Here is a 23,918-nt window from a genome sequence, read left to right as displayed (position 1 = left end):
GGGTAGTTGTGTGTATGAATGTGTGTGGGGGGGGTATGTGTATGTGTGTGTAGGCATATGTGTTTGAGTCTGTGTGCAGGTATGAATGTGTGGGTAGGTCTGTGTATGTGTTTGTGTATGTGTGTTTGTGTGTGTGTGTGCGTGCGTGTGTGTGTAGTTGTGTATGTATGCGCGTATGTGTAGGACATGGATGCAACCTGGAGACGGCTTTCGCTATAGGGGCAGCATCTGGAGGACCCGGTCGACGGTGACGGTGCGGAGGGTGTCGGTGAGAAAATAAAATGATAGGACATCAAAACAGTCAAATGAAAGCAATAAGCAATCGATTGCTCAAAAAAAAAACTCGCTGAGGTTTCCTGAAACTGTCGTTCTCCAAATATTAACGGAAATCTTCAAGAATTTCATCGTAAAAGGCTTCAATTCATAAAATGTTTCGGGGGAGATATCCAAAACCTTTTAGCCCTCTAACATTATTTAAAATCGTCTACGATTGCGTTAACTGAATTTCAATTTTAAAAATTTTCCAGGGGAGGACTCTCAATCTCTCCACCCATTCACATTACCAAAAATCTTCTAAAACTGCGGTTTCAACAGATCGAAATTTTTTCGAGAGAATGCCTCCCCCCCCCCCTTTCCTCTCTCTCGCCAACATCATCGAAAAATGTCTTAAATCTCTCTTTTAGTGCATCAATTACGAAACATTTCTGGTCGCGAGCACCTTCAAAACTTCCCCCTCCCCCTTTTCATCGAAGGTTGGATTAAATTACGTTTTCGGAGCTTTAATTTCAAGAAACTGGCGGTGCACTAAATTTTCAACAAAAAAAGTCTACAATCGCGTTTTTAAGGCTTCAAAATTTCAAAAAATTTCGGGGTTGGGGGCGCATCTCTTTTTCTTAATATCACCATAGATCGTCTAAAACTGCATTTTTCGAACTACAATTTTCAAATTTTTCCCGGGGGAGAACCTTTGGACCCCCCCCCCCCCTATGCATGTTACAATAAGAAATCATTCACAATTGGAAATGCGTGCTTGGAGTTTGCATTTTGAAAAATTATAGAACGATGACCCCGAGTCCCTTTTCCTCCCTTAACATCACTACAGATCGTCTAAAACTGTTTTTCAAATAACAATCTTGAAAATTTTTGGGGGAGATGCCCCAGATCCCCTCTTCTGAACATAATTAAACATAACGTACGATTGTGTTGGAAACTTAAATTTGGAAAAAAATATCGGGACCTCATCTCCCCTTCCTCCCAAACTTAAAATATAGTCTAAAACTGTTTTTATGTCTTCAATTTAGAAATAATGCAGGAAGGTAGCCCTCCGAGATCCCCTAATTCTGACCGAATATTACCCTTACGATTAAACTTATATTACTAGTACTAAGGTCTAGTAATATAAGTATCCCTGATAAACCAGAAGCCAAATCTTCTCTCTCTCTCTGCACATTAAAACATGCGTTTGAAACAATTAAGGGCCCGCCAAAGCGTACACCCCTCCCCCCCCCAGAAGTTTTTTGACCCAGCGACGGCTCTGGTACTCTTTCCAAAATTTAATGACCGTGTTTCTTTTTCAATGAACTGAACACATCACAGACGGCATGGAGTTGGTGTCCGTTTCAAAGCTGGATCAGACGATTTGACTTCTTTTCAATTTTTTATGCATTTTCTGGAAGTAGAACAATTCTGCATGAATACGTGTGACAGTGATGAGAGTCATCTAAAACTGCTTTTATAGTACTGCAATTTTGAAAAATTAATAGGAGAGAGCCCCTGATTCCCCCCTCTTTCCTTCACACGATCAAAGACAAGCCTAGAATTGCGTTTCTTGAGTATCAATTTCAAAAAACTGCCGGGTTAAAGGCGCCGAAATCCACTTTCCACGAATATTATAAAGATCTATCAAAACTGCATTTTTAAAGCTAAAAGTTTGAAAATTTAAGTGGAAAATTAAGTGCCCCCCTTCACCCCCCCTCTCGTCAACATTATTAAAAAATCGTCTTACATTTGGTTTTCATGGCTTTTAATTTTGAACATTTTCCTAGTGCGAGTCCTAGGATCTCTTCTTTTTCTAACATTACCACATATAGTCTAAGACTGCGTTTTTAGAACTGCAATTTTGAAAACAAAGGAGAGCCCTCCTTAACACAACGTTAGAATATCTACAATTGCAATTTTTAAAGTTTCAATATTGAAAAATTACCGGAAGGGGCCATCAAACCTTTTGTACCCCTAACATTAGAGATAGTCTAAAACTGGTTTTAAAACTACAATTTCGAAAATTTTCCAGGGAAGAAACCCCAGGACCCCCTATCTAAATGACGATCAAGATTTATATTGCATACATCCAGTAATGACTCCATTCTAAGCCAGAAAGTTGAATCCACTCTCCCTGTAATTATTCATACGTTCGAAAAAAAAAAAGTGTAGCGAAATTCAGGGGTACTCAAAATTTGTTTACTCAAGGTCCACGCTGTAAACTTCGGGAAGACAAGGTGGATCAACAATATTTCAGTTCAAATGGCATTTGTTAGCGCTCCCCCCTCCCTTCCCATGAATTTGACTAGAAATTTAACACTCTAAAAACTATTATGTTTAACCCGATTCGAAAGCGAGAAAAAATTTTTGGGGGGGAATTTGCGCCATTGAGCTTGGGGGGGATGGGCACCCCTGGTTTCAATACTTTCCCAAAACATTCTTTTATAAGAAATAAGTGCTTTTTTTTAATGTACGACTAGTAAGATTAGAATTTGTGAATTAGTAATAATAATTTTTAATTATAGGTAAGCATTTTTTCGTTTTTTCACAGTATTACTCATTTACGGTTGTTACGAATAACGGCTGATACGAGCGAATTCGTGGATTTTTGACATTTAGTGTCGATTGAGTTCAACTGTATATGTATTGGTCACTAGGGTGGATCAAAAAAATGAAATTTTGAATCTTAATTTGGAATACCTGCCAAAAGCTGTGCATGTGTAAGTACAACACACATGTAAAATATTATCAAGTTTGAACAACTCTTTGAGGGTCCTACCAAGGCTTGAATTTCTCGAAAAATAGAAAAAAAAGGTCAATTTTCGAAAAATTTTATGAAAATACTAGTGTTTGAAATTTTTGTTCTAATACGGTTAAAATGCTTCCTTTGAACACTCTTTTCATGTATCTTCATAATTATTCACAGACTTTGCAGCATTAAGTTCGCACATAAGCCGTAAAGTTTCGAGAAATTAACCAAAAACTGACTTTTTTTTAAGATTTTTTGCACATCGCGATATTTCTTCGTTTAAAGTCCAGTTTTCTTTTTTGCAACGCCTGTTCAGACTGCAGTTTTAAACGGAAGTGAAATTAAACTTTATTACATTAACAGACTAGACCCACTAAAATGAGATGGCTGCATTTGGAGTTCCATTCTACCTTTTCCACCTGACGAGTCTAATGTATTAAGTATAAATATATTATTCCTTTTACATTAGAAGTAAACTATCAAATTGATTTAGTTGTATTAACTAAAAAAACATAGCGAGAAATGCAAAAAATGCATATTTAATCACACACAGTCGCTCTGACATATAAGGATCAATATTTCACAAAATGAGGGACTTGAAAAGTATCAGTTAGTTAAAGTCACAGAAAATAGTCAGTTCGTCACATCCATTCATGAAACCTCTTTGAAATCTTTTTTTGAATGAAACGATGACATGATACTTCGAGATTTGATTTTTGCTCGTATTGAAGCCATTTCTTGCCGATTGACTAATCACGAACAAAGAAGCTTCTGTCCTCATATTAACACAGCCTTCCACCACCTGAGTGTGACAGGGGAACTAAACGAAAGCAAAATTTGCGTTAGTGTTTTCAATCTATTGTTGAAGACTTTCATTAGATATGCCAGCTAAAATAGGAGAGGGGTTGCAGCTATTGCACATTCTGGCCGGTTGATAACATCAGAGTAGTCTGATGCATTCAAGTAAATCTTTAGATTATAGAATTTTCTTATTTCGTCATGAACTAAAGCCACTTGACTGGAATTCAAAATTCTTTGCAAAGCGAGGTCTCTGATGTGCTTTCGTTCGTCATGTGACCAATGTTAGATGAATATTTTCCGGGTGGCAAAATAGGCATTTCATTGAATGACAAGATCAATATTTTTTTCAGATTTTCACTTAGGTAACGAGATGCTGCTTGGTGAGGAATAGCAAAGTTTTGTTTCAATTCATGAAAGAGAAAAATTTGCAACGGCTATACTCCCGCCAACAGAGCCATCAACATCTTTTGGTATTGATGTCACTTCAAAAGTGGAACAAAGTGTGAGGCTTTCTCTGCCAACTCTATCCAGAGTGTGGGATCAATACGGCATTTGTGACAGACGTGCGATGTGCTGAAGAAATTGCTTCAGCAACATTACAGGATTTTGGTACTGTGTCAAATAATTATTACTCTAAAGTCGTTGAAAGGAATAAAGTTCGAAAACAGCGACAGACGTTTCACAGACGAAGTACGTGCTTCTCTTCAAAACCTTCAAACGAAAGGGTTTAAAAAGTACATTTTTCAATAACCGAGATGACAAAACTATAAAAAAAGGAATGGTCGGAGACAGATACCACAGAAGAACCATAAGCGAGGAATCCATAGTTGAAAAACCCAATTCTCTTTATTTGGGTCATGTGACGCCAACTTCTGGAACGAGAAAACATGTCGCGACAGCAATGTGATTTTTGTAAATTTGTTTAAGCATTAAGGAACTTTTAGCTGTGATGGCACGGCCACGAATAACTGAAAAAAGAACGGTGCAATTGCGGCCATGGAGAATAAAATTTGACATCCTGTCCCATGGTTATTGGTTAATCTGCAAACTGCATGCGAGCAGCCTTTGCGTCACCTGTTCACATTACTTGATGGTGAAACTGCTGGTCCATATGAAGTTTCAGTGTAATAAAATATAATTTCATTTCCATTTAAATCTGCATTCTGCACAGTCAGTGCAAAAAAAAGCTGGACTTAAAAGGAAAAATATTGCAGTGTGTAAAAAAGCTTTAAAAAATTCAGTTTTGGTTAATTTCGCGAAACTTTACGGCTTATGTGCGAACTTAATGCTGCAATGTCTGTGAATAATTATGAAGATACATGAAAAGAGGGTTCAAAGGAAGCATTTTAACCGTATTAGAACAAAAATTTTAAACACAAGTATTTTCACAAAAATTATCGAAAATTGACCTTTTTTTCTATTTTTGGAGAAATTCAAGCCTTGGTAGGACCCTTAAGGAGTTGTTCAAACTTGATAATATTTTACATGTGTATTATTCTTACATATGCACAGCTTTTGGTGGGTATTCCAAATTAAGATTCGAAATTTCGTTTTTTTCGATCCACCCTATTGGTCACCGCTTATATAGTTTATGTATTTCCTGTCGATGGGCTTAAACACTGACCGGTCGGAGGTTTTAGAGCATGCTCTGTGTGACTTGGAAAAGTTTAAATTCAATTTTTTTGTATTATGAAAGAAGAAAAAAAAAACCTCCGAACGCAGTCACATCCCTAATAATCTACTACTGATTTGAAAACTTTTTTCTTCAAAAAAATAAATTAATTAATTAACTTGAATCTTATATTTATTTCGATTCAAGAAAATAATGCTGCCATATTACCATGTCGGAACATCAGTGGAGCAAATGCTGTGTCATAAATCCTCTTCGTCAAGGTTAATCATCCCACCGTCTAGTGTTCATACATCAAGCAAATATGCCCACAAACAATAATTACATGCCTTCCTTAGGTTGCCTTTCTTAGTGTTGAAACAGAAACATCTTCAGAATATTAGAACAAAAATCAACAGAATATTAGAACTAGGCTGTTAAGCACTATTATTTACATAAAATTTCTCAAATGTACTAGTAATAATTTAGATCATAAGCCGAGTAATGTCCTTTTAATGTTTTTTATTTAATCGAAATTATAAGCGGAAGTCGGTGGAAAATTGCTGTTATCTATTCCAACCACTTTTTTGTGCACTACTTCCTTTGAAAAACTGCAAACCAGCCCTATTTATTGTTGTAATTATTATTACACTATTCAACTATTTCGCTAAATGATGCTTAGTATGCATTTTGAATAATACATTTTTATTTCCAGGAGGATGGTTTTCCACCCCAGGTGTCGAGGCATCAGTGCGAAGCGATCTTCAAAATTACCGTAAGAATGAAGTATTTTTATTTGCTATATCATTTCGTAAAGGAAATATTATAGTCGTAAAAAAAAATCCCTCAAATTTTAACTTAAATTTCCAATTTACTCACCCACGAATGAATTTTGAGTAGTTTTTCTGTCTGACCGCACATGCATAGCATATGTACGTAAGAAAATTCGAAATATTCATTTTGACGGTCCTCGAGTTAATTATATCGAATTTTCTAGTGACGTTAGTATGTGCATTTGTATGTAATGTACGTATGCATGTATTTTCGTATGTATCTTGCATAACTTAAAAACAGTACGTCGTAGAAGGTGGAAATTCTGTATGTACAGTGTACACTGAGTGGGATCTAGTTGTGCACCTCCCACTTTGGTTTCATTCGGATATTCCAAAAGGGGTCTTTTACAACACTTAAGAGATATTTCGCACTCTGAACGGCTACAAATGTGTCTTTTTTTTTTTTTTTTTAATTTCAGTTTGACTCTGTTGGCGATAGTTAACGAGATATCTATTCAAAAATAAATGTAAAAATGATTGAGATTTGGAAAATAAATCTCTGTAAACATTTTTTTTTGCTTTGATTCGCATCAAAATCGAGGCATAATTATTTAAAGTGTCTGTAATGTAAAAATCACAGCAAGGTGATTAGCCTTGCCATCACCCTTATATTTACGCCAAAATCCAAAGAATCCCCCTCGGATTCTAACTGCTGAAGCGCATTTTATACTCGGTGTGCTTTCTTTCTGTGCTTGGTTCAAGTTTTATTTGTTAAGAGTTTACAAATTGGAAGTGCTTGTTGTTTAATAAGGGGCTCATTCAACTCGATTTTGTTCGATTCAATCGAATTCTATCTTCCAGTATCGTAGCGAGAAATTTCCCTTTGGGCGGAGAAATGAAATTTTTTGGCTGAGTGATTGGTTGATGCAATTGATTGTGTTCGATTCGATCGAGTTCGATTAAAGTTGAATGAGTCACTATGACGGTACTCTAAAATGCCAATTGCATTTCTCAGTTTTTAATCAATTGTTATTAGTTTTCCTAAGATAAAGTGAAACGTGAATTATTTTTCTAGATATTATAAAATAATATAAGTGTCCTTTTTTTTTTTTTTTTTTTCATTTTTTGGGCAAAAATTTTGTGGGAAATATTTCTACATTTTTCTCATTTCTTCATCTGTTTTCAAACACCAAGCACTTCTGAATTGTATTTGCGTAAAGAAAATGCAATGAAGAATATGTAGACAGAGAGATAGATAATTCTACTCTCCCTTAATAGGCGTATTTGAGAAGAATATGGGGCCATTGCATGTGACGGAACGAGAAATTAAGACTAGTTTTGTCAGTATATTTTATTTTATCAGTACAAATACAATAAGCTAGAAATTTTACCTTTGATAGCAACAATAAGGATTTGTCACGAGAATTGCGTAGAACATTAGAAGTTATCGTTTTTAAATAAAATAATTGAAGAATCTTTACTAATAATAAAGCAGAAAGTCTCTCTGTCTGGATCTATCTGTCAAGATCTCCGTGACGCGCATAGCGCCTAGACCGATCGGCCGATTTTCATGAAATTCGGCACAAAATTAGTTTGTAGCATGGGGTCTGCACCTCGAAGCGATTTTTCGAAAATTCAATTTTGTTCTTTTTATATTCCAATTTTAAGAAAATTTTACCGAGCAAATTATCATAACATTGACTAGTAAATTACTAAATTATCATAACGGATGAGCAAATAGCCATAGCAAATTGGCGAGAAATTTATCATCCATTATTTGCAAATGTGCAGACGAACCAAATGACCTTTTAGTTTTCTACTAAGGGCAAAGTCGTGCGGATACCACTAGCATGCAAACCCAGCCGTAGGTGGGGTCTGGTCTTTGGGGGACCAGGCCCGTCCCTATGCCGGTCCCAAGCCCGGGTAAATGGGGAGGGTTTTACGATGGTGTAGCATCCACGTATGTAAAACGACCACTCTTTACTTGCGTGTGAGCAGATTTGTATCTGCCCAATGGCTATCGAGTGGAACAGTGAGTAGGCAATGGGCACCACCGGAGTCAGGTCTGTACCTGGGTCCACGGTGTCTAGAGTCGTAAGTGGTTTAGATCTCGTTCCCTTATGGGTAAGGGGGCCCCGGCCGAAAGGTCCGTTCTCTGGAAGCCCCAGATGGCATAGCAGAGCGGGGTTCCCTATTCTGTACCACTAGCATGCAATAAAATAACCGAGACGGAATGGAACTCGTATGTGTCCCGTTCCTTCACAGGCATTTTATTGCATGTCATTCAATTATTTTTTTTTTAATTTGACTAACTTTTTGTGATTTACATAGTTCTTATGACAAAGTTTTGCTGTTTCTATTAAAAATGAAATTTCTAGCTTTTATTATTTGTATTTATGAAACAAAATCCAGTGACAAAACTACTCCGAACGCTCCGTTTCTGTCACATGGAATGGCCCTATAGAAAGAGTTTAAAAGCTGCACCTGTGAAGTTTAAATGTGTAACATGTTTTAAATTCTATCACGTTTGTTCATATCTTATCAAAGTAAATGAACAAATTCTAGGAAAAAAACATTAAAAGTAATTTCATTTCTGTCATATTTAAAATAACTGCAAAGCTATTTTTAGAACTGCTGATTTGTCCTCAAATTTCAATTTCCTCCTGATATTTCCAGGTTAATTGAAGAAGCAGAAAAAACGTATAATTCAGACGACAGTTTTGAATTCCCAAATTACAAAAGTGAAGTTGACAGTGACTTGGCGGTAAGTTTCAAAATTTCCTAATAATGTATTTTGTTATAGATTTGTTTTCGATTGTGAACCATTAAAAAGCATTTTGGAGCTCCTTACAAAATTTAAATTCGGTAAATTCAAAGAAAACTCGCGAACGTGTTACTCCCTTTTAGAGGATAAATGTTTTAAAAAGAAGTAATGTTGTTGCAAATGTAATATTTTCATACTCATGCAAGGAAAGTTATCGTTTTTGCGATCACGTTTTTTTTAAATGTCCACGACTAAACGTTTCGTTGATCCTTGCTTTTAAGCTGAGTTATATTAATGAAAATAGTTGAATATAAACCTTGTTTTTTTTACTAAACTAATGTCAAAAAAAGTTTCTAGGAACCCCTACAAACTACTATCTTTTGGGTTACACTACATTACTTTTTACTTCCTTTTACAAAAAAGGAAGTATTGTATTCGCGAAAAAAATTTCACTCAAAAATCGACATTAATTTCCATTTTACTAACCCTCGAATGAATACTGAGTTTTTTTTTCGACTCGACCACACGTGGATAAGTCCCTAAAAACGTATAGACACGCGAAATATCCATAATGACGATTCCCGAGTTAATTACAACGAATTTTCTCGTGACGTCTGTATGTACGTATGTATGTGCGTATGTGCGGATGTGCGTATGTATGTCGCATAACTCAAGAACGGTAAGTCCTAGAAAGTTGAAATTTGGTACGTAGACTCCTTGTGGGGTCTATTTGTGCATCTTCTCTTCTGGTTGCATTCAGGTGTTTTTAAAGGGGTCTTTTTTCCCTTTTTTGGGGGGGGGAATCATTGTTAATTTCGATGTAAACTCAAGTGGTGTTATAATTTGGCGGACACTTGGCAATATATCGCCAGTCTTTTGATCGCCAAGTTTTGTCGCCAACTTGGCGAAAAATTTGGTGACTTTTTTTTATTTTTAATCTGTTTCAATTTGGCCACTGTTGGTGATATTTAGAGAGTAAACTATTGAATCACTTTAAATTGCCAGTAATGGGGAAATGACATTAAATTGGAGTAAAAGGAAGTCATGTGATGCACACATCAGCTCTTTTTTTTTACGTTGCGTATTACACTACAAACTACGCAAAAGAAAAAAATAGTAACCACAGATCTAGTCACCATTGACATAAAGGTATTTTTTATTTCTTTATTTTTTACTCATTTCAAATCCGAATTCCCAGCAATTTTAGCTTTTAAACCTCCAGAACTCACCGCCGTGAGCAAACATAAAGAAAGAGGAGAAAAAAAAAGTTTCATTTTATTTCAGAAAATATTTTATTTGTTTCAGCAATTACAGTCGGACCTCCATATATCGAAGTAGCAAATTGCCGGAAAAAAATTCGATATATAGAAATTTCGATATATAGAAACGATCTTATTTTATCATAAAAATCTCCTCAAACATTAAAATTAAAGCTAATTTTCGTGCATGAAACCCAATTTCTAATTTATATGAGCATCGAATTAAACGAAAGTTAATAACTGAAAAATTAACAGAAATCACATTTTTGTGCCTTCATACATCTTTATTCTTCGGCAGTTCAACTAGATTCGCAACATGAGTGGATTTTCGTTTTGACACTGTAATCGAGAGAAAAGCAAAAAATTAATCTACTTAACTTGAATGATTTTTACTGCAGCTAAAAAGACTAGGAATGAACTATCGCTAGCATTAATGTAATTATATCATTTTTACTCGGTGTATGCCAGGAGTTCCACTCAAAATTGTTTTTAATCTGACCTGGTGAGAGCATTTGCGCATTAATCAAAGCATTGGAAATTGAAATAAGTGCATAAAATATTTTTTCACTAGCGTTTTGACAGTCGAAATAACCCTTAATTCTCAGTAGAAGCCAAGAAAGATTAACAGCTAGAAAATTTTTAAATTATAATGAGAGAAAACGACGCATAACCGATATTTCACGAAGAATAAGTGATATGTTTTTGCAATGAAATGAATAGGAATAAATGGGAAATTTATGAAAACGACGTATAAATGAAAAAGACGCATAACTGTGTAGATGTACGAAAGATGTCTTACCACACTAAAATTATGTGTGTAACACAAATTAATAAAGAGTAAATACTTGTTAATAAAATAGATCTCACATTTATTAATGTTCAAGGAAACAGCCATAACCAGGAAACCACACGATAGTGTAAACGAAAAAAATATTAAATAAGTAGCAATTGAAAGAACTTTGTAAAACATGTTTCTGGACGCATAAGTTATTTGCCCTTGTGTCGAAGTATGAGATCTCAAAGTCGCCAACATTAAAAGAAAAGTCGCCAAATTTAGCGAGTTACTGAAAATAATAGAAGACATCTTTCGCACGATTTGTAGAAGGATGCAGGCGGTGAACTTGCGCAATTAATTTCTCGCCAAGTCTTTAAATTTCGAACTAATCTTAAAATTTCAGAGACTTGAAGACCTTGTATCTCGATAACGGGCTGATTTTGACAAATAATTTTTGCGTCAAAAAACAAATATATCTGAAGATGTTTTTTCGATTACACCTATTTCGACTTTTTTCGAAATGACACTATTTGTGTCGTTCCCTGTTAAGGGGAAGATTCGATTATCAACACGGAAAAGCCAAAAATTGAAACTGAATGCGCATAGCTTCCGTAAAATCCGAATGGGTTGGTACAGGTCAACTTCATTCATGCATGAGCTTGCCAGACGTCCCGGTTTCGGACAAAATACCGGTGTTCCGGCCGGTTTACTTCAAGTCCCAGTAAAAGATAGATTTGATTATACATGACCAAAAAAGTCTAAAATTAATTAAATATAAAGGATTATTTGAAATATTAACTTTATCATTTCTGCACCTTGAGCCAGACTGATGAAAGTACAAAAATTGCGACTGCATTGTATGTAAAATCCTAGTCCACATTGAGCCATGCAAACTTAATTCTAAAAAAAAAAAAAAGAGAGAGAGAGAGAGAAAGAAAGAAAGAAACTCAATAATTATTTACCAGTGTTAAAAGAGTATGCTTCCTATCCTTTGCACACGTCAGACAAATGTGTTTCCTATATCCTGAAAAGTAGCGATCCTGTGACTTACGTTAGTCTGGCTCTCAGGTACATATTTGTAATATTGCCATTTAAAATTATTATCGGATTAGCTTGTGAAGATTTTTAAACAAAAAAGCCTTTCTGAAAAAGTCCTGGTCAAAGCAAAAAACATGTAATTATTGTTCAAACTTTTATTCTTCATTCAAAGTTTTTCTTAGTACTAAAGTAACTTAAAAATATTAACATGTAAGAAGTAAAATGTTTTAATGCATCTGCTTGCGTCATGTATTATTTATTACCCCTTGTTTAGGCATGTTATTAGTAGCCTTTCATTCATTGAGCAATCATAGCATTGAGAATGAACTCCCCTCTAAAACACTCTAAAAACCAACCAGGGGTATGTTGTGTATCCTTTTGAATACTCGTTATGCTGGAGGGCTGAGGGAGTATTCCGGTGTCCCGATTGTACATTTCAGAAATCTGGCAAACCTACTCATACATAACATGCTACATGCTAGATATTACAGTGAGTATTGTCAATTATCAAAATATGCTTCATTATAAAGATATTTTTTGTTTGTTTGTTTCAGGAACGAATCATGCGAGACATTCTACTCGGAAGTCTGAAGTTCAAGAATCATGAACGTTCCTATTACGAAGATGAAAAGTAAAAAATTCTGAAAAAACTCAAAGCTGTTGTTGAGAAAGCTCCTCTGAAAATTAGTTACGTTTACCTCCAAACAAATGAACAATAATAATCATTACAAAAATCATTTTTATGTACAAAGACTCCACTGATGCCAACTTTGTCATTCATACTGCAGAATAGCATTTAGAGCCACTGTAATGTTCGCTGGAAAAATAAAATAAAAATATTTCTGAACAACTGCTTATTTCTACCACTTTTAATGCAATGATGAATCCGAAACTAATTCAAGACAAAACAACTAATCGTCCGTTTAATTCTAGAAATTGTAAAAGTGCTTAAGATTCCATTCCATGAGTAAATCATGTGTAGTTTAAATGCTATCTCAGTGTTTTTCATGCAAGAGAACAAGATGTGATATTCTAAAATTCAAGGTTTGTAACTACATTTCCAAAGTGTTCAAGGTTTTCAAGCACTTGAAAATTAAAGTTTTTTTTTTGAGCAATCACGATTGCTTATTGTTCTCACTTGACTATTTTTGACGTTCCTTTGATTTTCCCCACCGCCACCCTCCGCACCATCACCGTCGACGGGCTCCTCACGATGCTGCTCCTATAGCGAAAGCCATCTCCGGGTTGCATCCATGTCCTACACAAATGCACATACATACACAACTACACACACACGCACGCACACACACACACACACACACACCTACACAAAAACACATACACACACATACACCTACACACACATGCACAAACACATACACACACGAGCATACATACACAACTACACACACATACACCTACACACACATTCACAAACACATACACACACGAGCATACTTACACAACTACACACACATGCACAAACACATACACACATACACCTACACACATACACACAAACACATACACACACATACACCTACACACACATGCACAAACACATACACACACGCATACATACATACAGACACCCACACATACACACACGCATACATACATACAGACACCCACACATACACACACAAAAACATACACACACACACACACATACACACAACTACCCACACATTCATGCCTGCACACAGACACATATGCCTACACACACATACACATACCCCCCCCCCCCACACAGACACACACACACATGCCTACACACACATAACCCGTACACGCAAACACATACATACCCCCACACACAAACACACACACTCGTGATTGCGAAAAACATAATTTGAATTCAAGATGTCAAAATTCAATTTAATTTTTCTTTTTTTGAACGAATCGGGTAGTTTTTCGGGAGTTGGAGGCCCTCAACAAAGCTGGGTCTCTAAGCTATAACTTGTTTAGCTTATACGTAAATCCAGGTCTGCTAACATCAATACTTTAATTTAGAGACAAGTACAGGAGATTGATCACCAGAACCTAAGTGGGGAATAGCTAAGTTCTTGCGCCTCGTATGCTCGACCTTGTGTACTTTTATAGACATACCGAAATAGCATTCACGGCTCCAGATGACGAAGAAAAATACGAATGTTTGCATTAATTAGCGGCACGTGTTTTCAGTGTAAAAGATTGTGCTTTTGAAAAGCATGCTTAGACATAAAAAGGCAATAATTTTTCCTGTTAGATATAGGCAGTGAGACGGATGGCTAGTTTCAATGAGCAATATATTTCTTCGCCACCTTTAGATTTTGTGAAAAGTTCAAATTTTTTGGTCGAAAATTTTTCTCCTCCGACTGGAGCATTTTTGATCGGTAGAGCTTGGAGCCTTTTTGACTCTGGCGCCGGCGTGCACGCACGACCTTGGCCATAGGAACGGTGTGTGGCCCTGCGCTTGGACTCTATCGATACACATGAATTTGCCACTCGAAGCAAGGGTCCTGGACTGGATTACTCCAGATTAGGCTTAGACTCAAGGTATTTTGGGATATTTTTGCTTAAGGATTTCCCTGGTAGTGATAACTCACATTTTTGGTCATTTATTAAACCGTCTTTGGTAGACGGGTTTTATAGTTATGACATCAATATTACTCTGTCATCTGAAATAAAACCCTCGGAATTATCTAGGGTTTTGGGAAGGGAGCATTCCCCCCAGTTCCCCCTCCTTGGATCCATGCCTGCCAGGCGCTGAGTAAATGGCAATTTCTTGATAGTATAATAATGGGGCCTTTTCCAAAATTTTAAAAGTATTTTTTTCTGAAAAAGCATGCTTAGAAACATAGGATCTGACCATTTTTTTTTAAATAATTTGTTTCAGTTTAATATTTAAAAAAAATTACTTAAGTTGGTGCGCTTTCATTGTTTAAGCTGCTGCCGATGAAATCACAAATGATGAAATGCCATTTCGTGTTGCCATTCACAGAGCAAAATATTTAATTTGCATCTTTACTCACGTGTATTGGCAACGATATGGTTGAGAGCAAGCGTAGAGCGCAATTTTAATTCGTTTCTTGATTATCATAACGTGGAAATGCGGTGGAAAGATGCGCCAAAGAGCCTCATTTGTGACGCATCAAGACCACGCCTTGTTTGAAAAATCGGACATTCTAAAAAATTAATTAAAAAATAACTGTTGGGAAAATAAAAGTATTTTCAGAGTCCATGTTATTTTTTCCCCTTATTCTATCAATTTCACCGACTAAAAGTATTAATTTTGACTGAAGGCAAAAAAAGCCCATTAGCACTTTTCTTTTATTTAGGGACACCAGTAGTAAAACTATATATAGTGACTCCCAAAAGTGTTCGTACACCTACGACTTTCAATGAAATAAGACCCTATGCATTGGTTAGATTTAATATTTCGAAATAGGTATTTTAATTATACGAATCTATGATCAATTTTCAACAAAACTACAGGATTTTTTTTTTAAATACTAAAACTTATTTTTTAAAAATCAAAAACCAAAAAGTGCCGGAAATTTTATCTCTCAAAAGTCATCGTACTCTTAAAAAAATGTCTATATATTATTGAATAATCTAACTTTTTACTAAGTTATTATTTAGCAGAATATCATGCAGTATCAACAACACCTTTTAAACGTCTGGGAATAAATTTCATTCTTTTTTTCTTTCTTTTTTTTTGTGTAATTTCTGAGCAAGTGTTCAACCACACTTCGAGTCTTACTGTTTCTAGCGCTATTTTCATTTCAAAGCCGCATTTTCGTAATCTAGCCTCCAAATATCTTTAAAAATGCTACATTAAGTTCAAATCTGGAGATTGAGGGGGTATTTTCTGAACTTAAGCACAATTTTCGAGACACTAGACGCAAACATGGAAAACCGTGTGCTTCTTATCGTTATCTTGATTTTAAAAAAAAAACCCAAGTTGTTTCTGATAACAAAATTTTTGGCTAAGAGTTGTAAATTGGTTTTTAAAATATTTAAATGAACGGCATGATTCATTATTTTATCAAAAAATTCTAAACTTCCAAGTCTTGATGCTGGTATGCACCCTCACACAAGAACACCTTCACCGTCTTGATTAACTGGTCCAACTAAGTTCTTAAGATTAAGTTCCTAATTTTTTTCTTCTATTTACAATTATACAAATATTTAACCAAAAATGTTGAATTCATTTTTATTTGTAAGTAAGATGTAATTCCAAAACGTCTTGAGCTTATTCATCATTGTTTTGTGACGAAATGCGTATGCTTTCGCTTTTTCGCACGAAAAAAGAAAATTTTTGCGGGAAGATGTCCCATCTAATCCAGCTAATCAGAGAACTTTGCGAAGTGCCCCCTATAGTTTGTTGGAGTTGCGAATAGATATGAAAACTTAAAGGAAAGATGGATATGTGCGACATAAATTTTTGCTCCGGTTCGGAAAAATCGTAGATCCGGCACTGGTTTTATCGTCAGTTGAAAACAATTATTTAGCAATCCTCTGGTGATCTTATATTATTTCATTTTATGAAAGTACCTATAACTAATAATTCTCATCCGGTAATGAAGTACCCTGTCTTGCGAAAAATTATCAACTCCAGCGCTCGAATACGCTACCTTGCGGTGATTTACAAAATTAAAGAAAAAGGTAAAACATTGCGTTCCACGTGTGTCTGTTGGTAAACATAGGCAGTTTGTTATGTGTGTTTATTAACGCATTGCATGAAATTATCAACGAATATGCTCGTCCATTCGTTGCATTTTTTTATCAACGAATATGCTCGTCTATTCGATGCACTTTTTTTTTCTTAAAAGAGGGTTATACCAGGGTTTTTTTTTTTTTTTTTTTTTTGAATCTTAAGCTCGAAAGAAGGATTTGATGACAATAGTAGAAGAATAATGGATTTCATCTCCGCCTAATTTAAAAATAATTTAACTAACCTTATTTTACTGCAGCATTTAGTTGGAATGGACAGTATGCAAAATATTTTCTTGTATTATCGCAGAACGAAATGAAGAATGTTTAACGCTGAGAATTTTCATCGCCAAAATAGTGCGATTGTAGTTTAGGGTTATAGTTTTTGTATTGTGCGAGCAAAGAACCCTTGGCGAGATTTCGCTTATCAGTTGTAAACCATTTTTATTTTTTATCATGTGTAGATTAAAATGGTAGAAAGATTACAGAATTCGATACGTTTAAAGAAACAATGGAAGATCAATTAAAAAGAAAACTACCACCATGTATCCGTGAGAATTTTAATGATGATGCATAACAGAATTAAATCATAATTCTGAAATTGGAAACATACGAAACAGAAGAAAGTTAAAATTAACCGATTCGGCAATTTGAGAAATAACTCAGCTACAAATGTAAAACAATTAGCGCTAGCCAAACAAGACAAAGAAGTATCATTTTCCACTTTTGATAACACTGGTAAACAAAGGTTTTGTTGCATGAAATATTTATAGTGTTCTTATGCAGTGGCGTAGCGTAGGGGGGGGGGCAAAGGGGGTACTCGCCCCGGGCAGCACTTCGCTAGGGGCGGCAAATTCTGTAACACTACATTAACATCGAAAAGGCTTTTATTATTATTATTATTAAGACGGCGCTTAGCTAGGGATGTATCACTAAATCAACAGCACAATGTTTTGGTTTTTTACTCTTCAGTTCTAACTTGTCTCAGAATTTTTTTCTCGTTGAAGCACAAGCACGAAATACTGGATACTGACATGCATGCGGACCATTATCACTGTCGCTGACATAGAAAGACGGGAAGAGAGCGGACAATCTCGTTGGAGAGGATTATAAATCACAAAGATCGACAAGCGGGCAGGGAAGGACTGGGTCCCCAAAGAGGGCGCCTACCTTAGCTACCAAAGGGCACGGAAGAACTGAGGTTCAAGGGCGCAAAGATTTTAAAGGTGCAAAAATTAACGAAAGCGCACAGGTTTGATGGCGTGAAAAAAAATAATAATAAAGTAAACAAACTCGCACAGGTTTGAGGAAGTCAAAAAAAAAAAAACGAAGGCACGCAGAGGACGTTCGAGGGCGCATCGGCCAGCAGGCCAGTCCGCCCCTGCACGCAGTCACTGCCAAACTAGCGTGATTGCGCCGCCACATGTTTCCCTTGACCGGGACTAAAAAAACCTTCTGCGTCTTTTTTTTTTTTTTTTTTTTGCGCTCCTAAACCTGAGCACTTTCGGTTTTTTTTAGGTGCCCTCGAACCGTATCTTTTTTTTCTTTTTTCAGTTTTATTTAAATTGTGCCTTTTGTTTTTTTGCACCCTTGATCCTGAGCTTTTTTTTTTTTTCGCTCTCAAACCTGAGCGGTTCCCCTCCCCCTCGAACTTTTTGTTTTCATTTTCTTTTATTTGTGCCATCGAACGTGGGCGCCATCGGTTTTTTTCCTTTTGCGCCCACCCCTCGAACGTATGCGCCTGTTTATTTTTGCGCCCTCAAACCTGTACGCCTTCGGGATTTTTTTTCTCTTTTTTTTTTGCTCCCTCAAACCTGAGCGCATTCTCTCTCTCTCTCTCTCTCTCTCTTTTTTTTTTTTTTTTTTTTTTTGCGTCCTTGAACATGTGCCACTCCGTTCTTTTTTTGTCTTTTTTTTCGACCTAGAACCTTTTTTTTTTTTTTTTCATTTTATTTCAATTGTGCCCTCGAACCTGTGCGACTTTTTTTTTTTAATTTGGCCCTTTGAACTTGTGCGCCTTTGTCTTTTTTTTTTTTTTTTTTGAGCAATCACGATTGCTTATTGCTTTCATTTGACTGTTTTTGGCGTCCTATCATTTTATTTTCCCACCGCCACCCTCCGCACCATCACCGTCGACCGGCTCCTCCTCACGATGCTGCTCCTATAGCGAAAGCCGTCTCCAGGTTGCATCCATGTCCTACACACACACGCACACATACACACACACACAAACACATACACAAATACACCTACATACACATACAGACACCTACACATACACACACAAAAACATACCCACACACATACACACAACTACCCACACATTCATGCCTGCACACAAACACATATGCCTACACACACATACACATACCCTCCCAGACACACACACATTCATACACACAACTACCCCACACTTATGCCAGCACACAGACACAAACACACATGCCTACACACATATACACACACGCCTACATACACACACTCGTGATTGCGAAAAACATAATTTGAATTCAATGATGTCAAAAATCAATTTTTTTTTTTTTTTTTTCGCCCTTTGAGAGTCAAGGTTGGCGCCCTTTTAGGGGACCTAGTCCGGCCCTGATAGAAAAATCCATTTTGGGGCCCAAAACGTAAATTTCAAATAAAAAAGAACTATTCATCGAATTTTTTTCGAAAATGTCTATAAACCTTCCCAGCACTAACCTAAACAAACTGAAAATTTTAACGAAATCTGTCCGGTAGTTTCTGAATTTACCCCGTACATATACATTTGGATTTTGTGTTTTATTTATATAAAGAGATATTAATGCTAAATTATAGGCACACTTAATTTCATTCGTAATCTTTAGTGTGATCATAACTTCAATAAATATACATATTCCGGGAAGGTTTGTGACTGAAGATCTGTGATGCGACTTATGCAACATACGGTGCTTCAAGATTTATTATTTTTAACACGCTTTTATTAGCTTCACCTGTATGTATGTATGTATGTATGTATGTATCTTGTAACGGAATCTTGCAGCTCAAATTTCGCCTACTTCCTGTGATCGGATTCTTTTGAAATTTGGCACGCGACCTCAGACCCGATGACAATGCAATATTCTATAATCAAATTAATTAATTAACTCTTTTAATTGTTAGTTTCCTCCAATTTTAATCAATATTTTGGCATAAATCCAACAATGTGAGAAAGGAAAAATTTTAAAAAATACATTAAAAAATACTCGTAAAAATTATTTAAAAATATCTACAAAAACCTTTAATTTTTCTGCATCAGACAAAATTTGTTCCAATGTTCCAAGGTAATTAGAACATGAAATATAATTGTTTTTAACTAATTTCATGCCAAAATTTAGGTGAGCCTTCAATTGGAAATTCATTGCTGATCAGACCATTGTTGAAGAAAACTTTTATTCAAATGCATCTCAAATTTTCAAAGTAATATAAATATGATTTCCGCAAACATACATCGGTGACTCACAGCAGCTTCCCATCGGGGTGCCTTTGTCTTAACTTTAAGATATTACCTCACACTCGTTTTATAAATAATTTCATCGCCTGATAATTCTCCAACATAAGACTAAAAAACAGAAAAATAAAATAATAGTTTAAAAAACTAAAAAACACGCTTTCGTAGCAAAATGAACTAAAAAGTGAAAAATAATCTTTGGATGATAGTAGTTGACCAATCACTTAATTTTAATATAATACAAAAAAGCGTGGGGGGGGGGGGCTTCTTATCAGTTGTCTTGAATTTCTTCCATTTGTTGTCCATGCAAAAATGTAAATCGACAGCACCCCACGGTTTTTTGTATTACATTAAAATTAAGTGATTGGTCAACTACTATCATCCAAAGATTATTTTTCACTTTTTAGTTCATTTTGCTACGAAAGCGTGTTTTTTAGTTTTTTAAACTATTATTTTATTTTATTAACACGCTTTTATTAGCTTCACCTGTATGTATGTATCTTGTAACGGAATCTTGCAGCTCAAATTTCGCCCTCTTCCTGTGATCGGATTCTTTTGAAATTTGACACGCGACCTCAGATTCGATGACAATGCAATGTTCTAAAATCAAATTAATTAATTAACTTTTTTAATTGTTAGTTTCCTATAATTTTAATCAATATTTTGGTATAAATCCAACAATTTGAAAAAGGGAAAATTTTAAAAAATACATTAAAAAATGCTAGCAAAAATTATTTAAAAATATCTACAAAAACCTTTAATTGTTCTGCATCAGACAAAATTTGTTCCAATGTTCCAAGGTAATTAGAACATGAAATATAATTGTTTTTAACTAATTTCATGCCAAAATTTAGGTGAGCCTTCAATTGGAAATTCATTGCTGATCAGACCATTGTTGAACAAAACACTTATTCAAATGCATCTCAAATTTTCAAAGTAATATAAATATGATTTCCGCAAACATACATCGATGACTCACAGTAGCTTCCCATCGGGGTGCCCTTGTCTTAACTTTAAGATATTACCCCGCACTCGTTTTATAAATAATTTCGTCAATTAAGTCCCAATCTGATTCAAATATTCATATACCGCACAAAAAAAAAAAAAAAAAAAAAAAAAAACCTTTGATAATTCTCCAACATAAGACTAAACAACAGAAAAATAAAATAATAGTTTAAAAAACTAAAAAAACACGCTTTTGTAGCAAAATGAACTACGTGGGGGGCTTCTTATCAGTTGTCTTGAATTTCTTCCATTTGTTGTCCAAGCAAAAATGTAAATAGACAGCGACCCATGCTTTTTTGTATTACATTAAAATTAAGTGATTGGTCAACTACTATCATCCAAAGATTATTTTTCACTTTTTAGTTCATTTTGCTACAAAAGCGTGTTTTTTTAGTTTTTTAAACTATTATTTTATTTTTTAAATTTATATTTATTTCCTTTTACTTAGTTATTTATTCATATTTTTTTTTTTTTTTTTTTTTTTTTTTTTTTTGTTAATTTGAACTTTTTTTTCGGATATGGAGATCATAGAAGTGAAGCCGATACTTGGATTTTACATCGAAAAGTAAATGATTGTACATCAAAAAGAACGATCGAAAATGAACTGAAAAAAAAAAGAAAAAACAGTTCGTTTTGATGATTTTTTAAATATTTTAGGAGGGAGTACCACCTTGAGAAAGGGAGGGTACTTCCTTGCTACAAATGCTCACCTTTTTAAACTTTTCTCTGGTCCCCCAGAAGAATGTTAACGATCAATATAATGCTCCCTCCCAATCCAAATAAAAATGTTGGCTTAGAAAAAATTGGGAGGGGGAGGAGGTTGATCTCCAGAACTCCAAAACTGGGTGGATAATAGGAGGAAGCAGTGATCATATTTGTAAGTCCGGATTTATAAATTTTGGACCCACTGCAACAAGGGTGTATATAAGGAAAGGGACGAGAAGACCGGGCCACCTCCAAAATGCGGAAAAAAATTTAAATAAAGGTAGTTATTGTTGGTCTTAGTTGCTCACAAACAATTTTCAAACTTTTAGCCACAAAAGAAATTAAATAAATAAATAAAAATGATAGTGATAATAAAATTATAATCGCAAAAGCAAATAATGTTGGGAAAAAATCTCGATTCTTTCAAAAAGAAATATTTGATTTAAAATGCTTTTAAGGGGGTCTGGGACATTTTGAAAAAAAAAAAAATATATTAAACGGTTTAGAGTTTTGAAATTTTTTTGCACTGATTCACCATCTATTTAATAAAAAAAAAATCATAGCATAGATATTTGGATTTTTTTTTTCATTTATTTTTTTTTTATTTATTTTTTTTTTACAAAAAATTGGGTTGCTTTAAATCGCTAAAACTCAAAATATTCTTGGTCAATTTTCAAATTTTTTCCCAAAAACTTATGCTCAAGTATCTAAGCTTTAATTTTTATTCGGCGATTTGAAAAATATTAATTCAATAAAAAATAGAAAATATTTGAAGAAAAACTTCGGAATTTTTTGAAGTAAACTATTTTTTCAAATTTGCCGATTAAAAATTAAAGTAAACATTTTGGAAAAGATACGCTTCAAATTTCATTGCTTTATTTTTATCAGTTCTTGACTTATAAGAGTTTGAATGCAAAAAATCGGGAAAAATTGCATCAAGGAGAAAAACGCGTATAAAGTTTTTAAGTTAAATATAATATTAGATAAAGCAAGCACACAAAAATAATTATGTCTTTTATTCTAATTAAGATAGAAACAAGATTTAAACGTTTTTTTAAGCAGAAAAAAACCCCCGGAAATTTGTATTTACGTGATAAAAAAAAATGCTGAATTAAACGATCTTTGTGTCCCGGACCCCCTTAACAGATGCAGTTTATTCCTTAGCTAAGTATAAGTGCCCCCCCCCCCATTTTTTTCTTTCTAGTTAGTCTAAAAAGAAGGGTCTTCAAAATGTCTCTCCTTAACTCTTGTCCCATGCAAGAAATTTAAAATAAATTTTAGTTGTTAGAAATTGATATTCTAAAAACGCATTTATTTAGGGGTTTTGCAGACATTTCTGGAGGAGGATCTATGAACCAACCCCTATTCACTAAGTTTACTACCAAAAATAGTCTAAAATTGTGCTTTAAAATTTCAAGTTTGAAAAGTTTCAGAGGACGGTCCCTAAAATCGCTTCTTACCTCTAAACGGCTCTAAAATGACCCGAAATTGCGTTTTACCTTTCAGGGGAGGATTCAAGAACTATTCCTTTCCAAAGATTGCCTAATGTTGAGAAAAAAATCTGAATTACTTTTGAAATACCTTAATGTAAAAATTTCAAAAGTTACTGACTACTGATCAGGTAATTACGTCCAGCACCTCCTATTTCTTTTATCCCTTCCGCCCCATTAAAAAAAAAAAAAAAAAACACATTTTCTTTTTCCTAGTCGGTCTAAAAATAAAAAAAGTCTTCAAAATGCTACACCTTGCAAGCCCCCTTTTCCCACTAAAACCACTAAAGAGCTTCTCAACCCTCGTTTTCAGGACTTCAATGTCAAAAAATTTCAAGGGAACAATTACCAAACGCCTAGCCTGCTGAAAGCATCAAAAATTGTTTAAGATTACTTTTATGGATCGATTTTGAAAAAAAGCCGAACCCCCCAAACATTACCAAATATGATCCACAGTCGAGCTTTTAAGACTTCAATTTCGAAAAAATTTCGGAAGAGGGTCCGACTGCTCCCGTATGAAAC

At 34.9% G+C, this 23,918-nt stretch overlaps 1 protein-coding gene across 2 annotated transcripts in view; it reads left to right on the top strand.

Moving 5' to 3' along the window:
• LOC129217147 (uncharacterized) overlaps positions 1-23,918 on the top strand; it is a 125,850-nt gene that overhangs the window by 93,077 nt on the left and 8,855 nt on the right. Inside the window, exons 3-5 of one of the 2 annotated variants that reach the window (XM_054851407.1) lie at positions 6,133-6,192; positions 8,867-8,954; positions 12,581-12,811. In XM_054851407.1, the coding sequence (XP_054707382.1) occupies positions 6,133-6,192; positions 8,867-8,954; positions 12,581-12,661 (229 nt within the window). In that variant the 3' untranslated portion in view covers positions 12,662-12,811. Of the gene's footprint in view, positions 1-6,132; positions 6,193-8,866; positions 8,955-12,580; positions 12,812-23,918 lie in introns of those variants that run through there. The other variant, XM_054851408.1, reaches the window with a different exon arrangement.

Source organism: Uloborus diversus, chromosome 2, assembly GCF_026930045.1.
Source record: "Uloborus diversus isolate 005 chromosome 2, Udiv.v.3.1, whole genome shotgun sequence".
Taxonomy (NCBI): domain Eukaryota; kingdom Metazoa; phylum Arthropoda; class Arachnida; order Araneae; family Uloboridae; genus Uloborus; species Uloborus diversus.
Note: the sequence above shows the minus strand (reverse complement) of the source record. Positions and strands in the feature narration are given on the sequence as shown.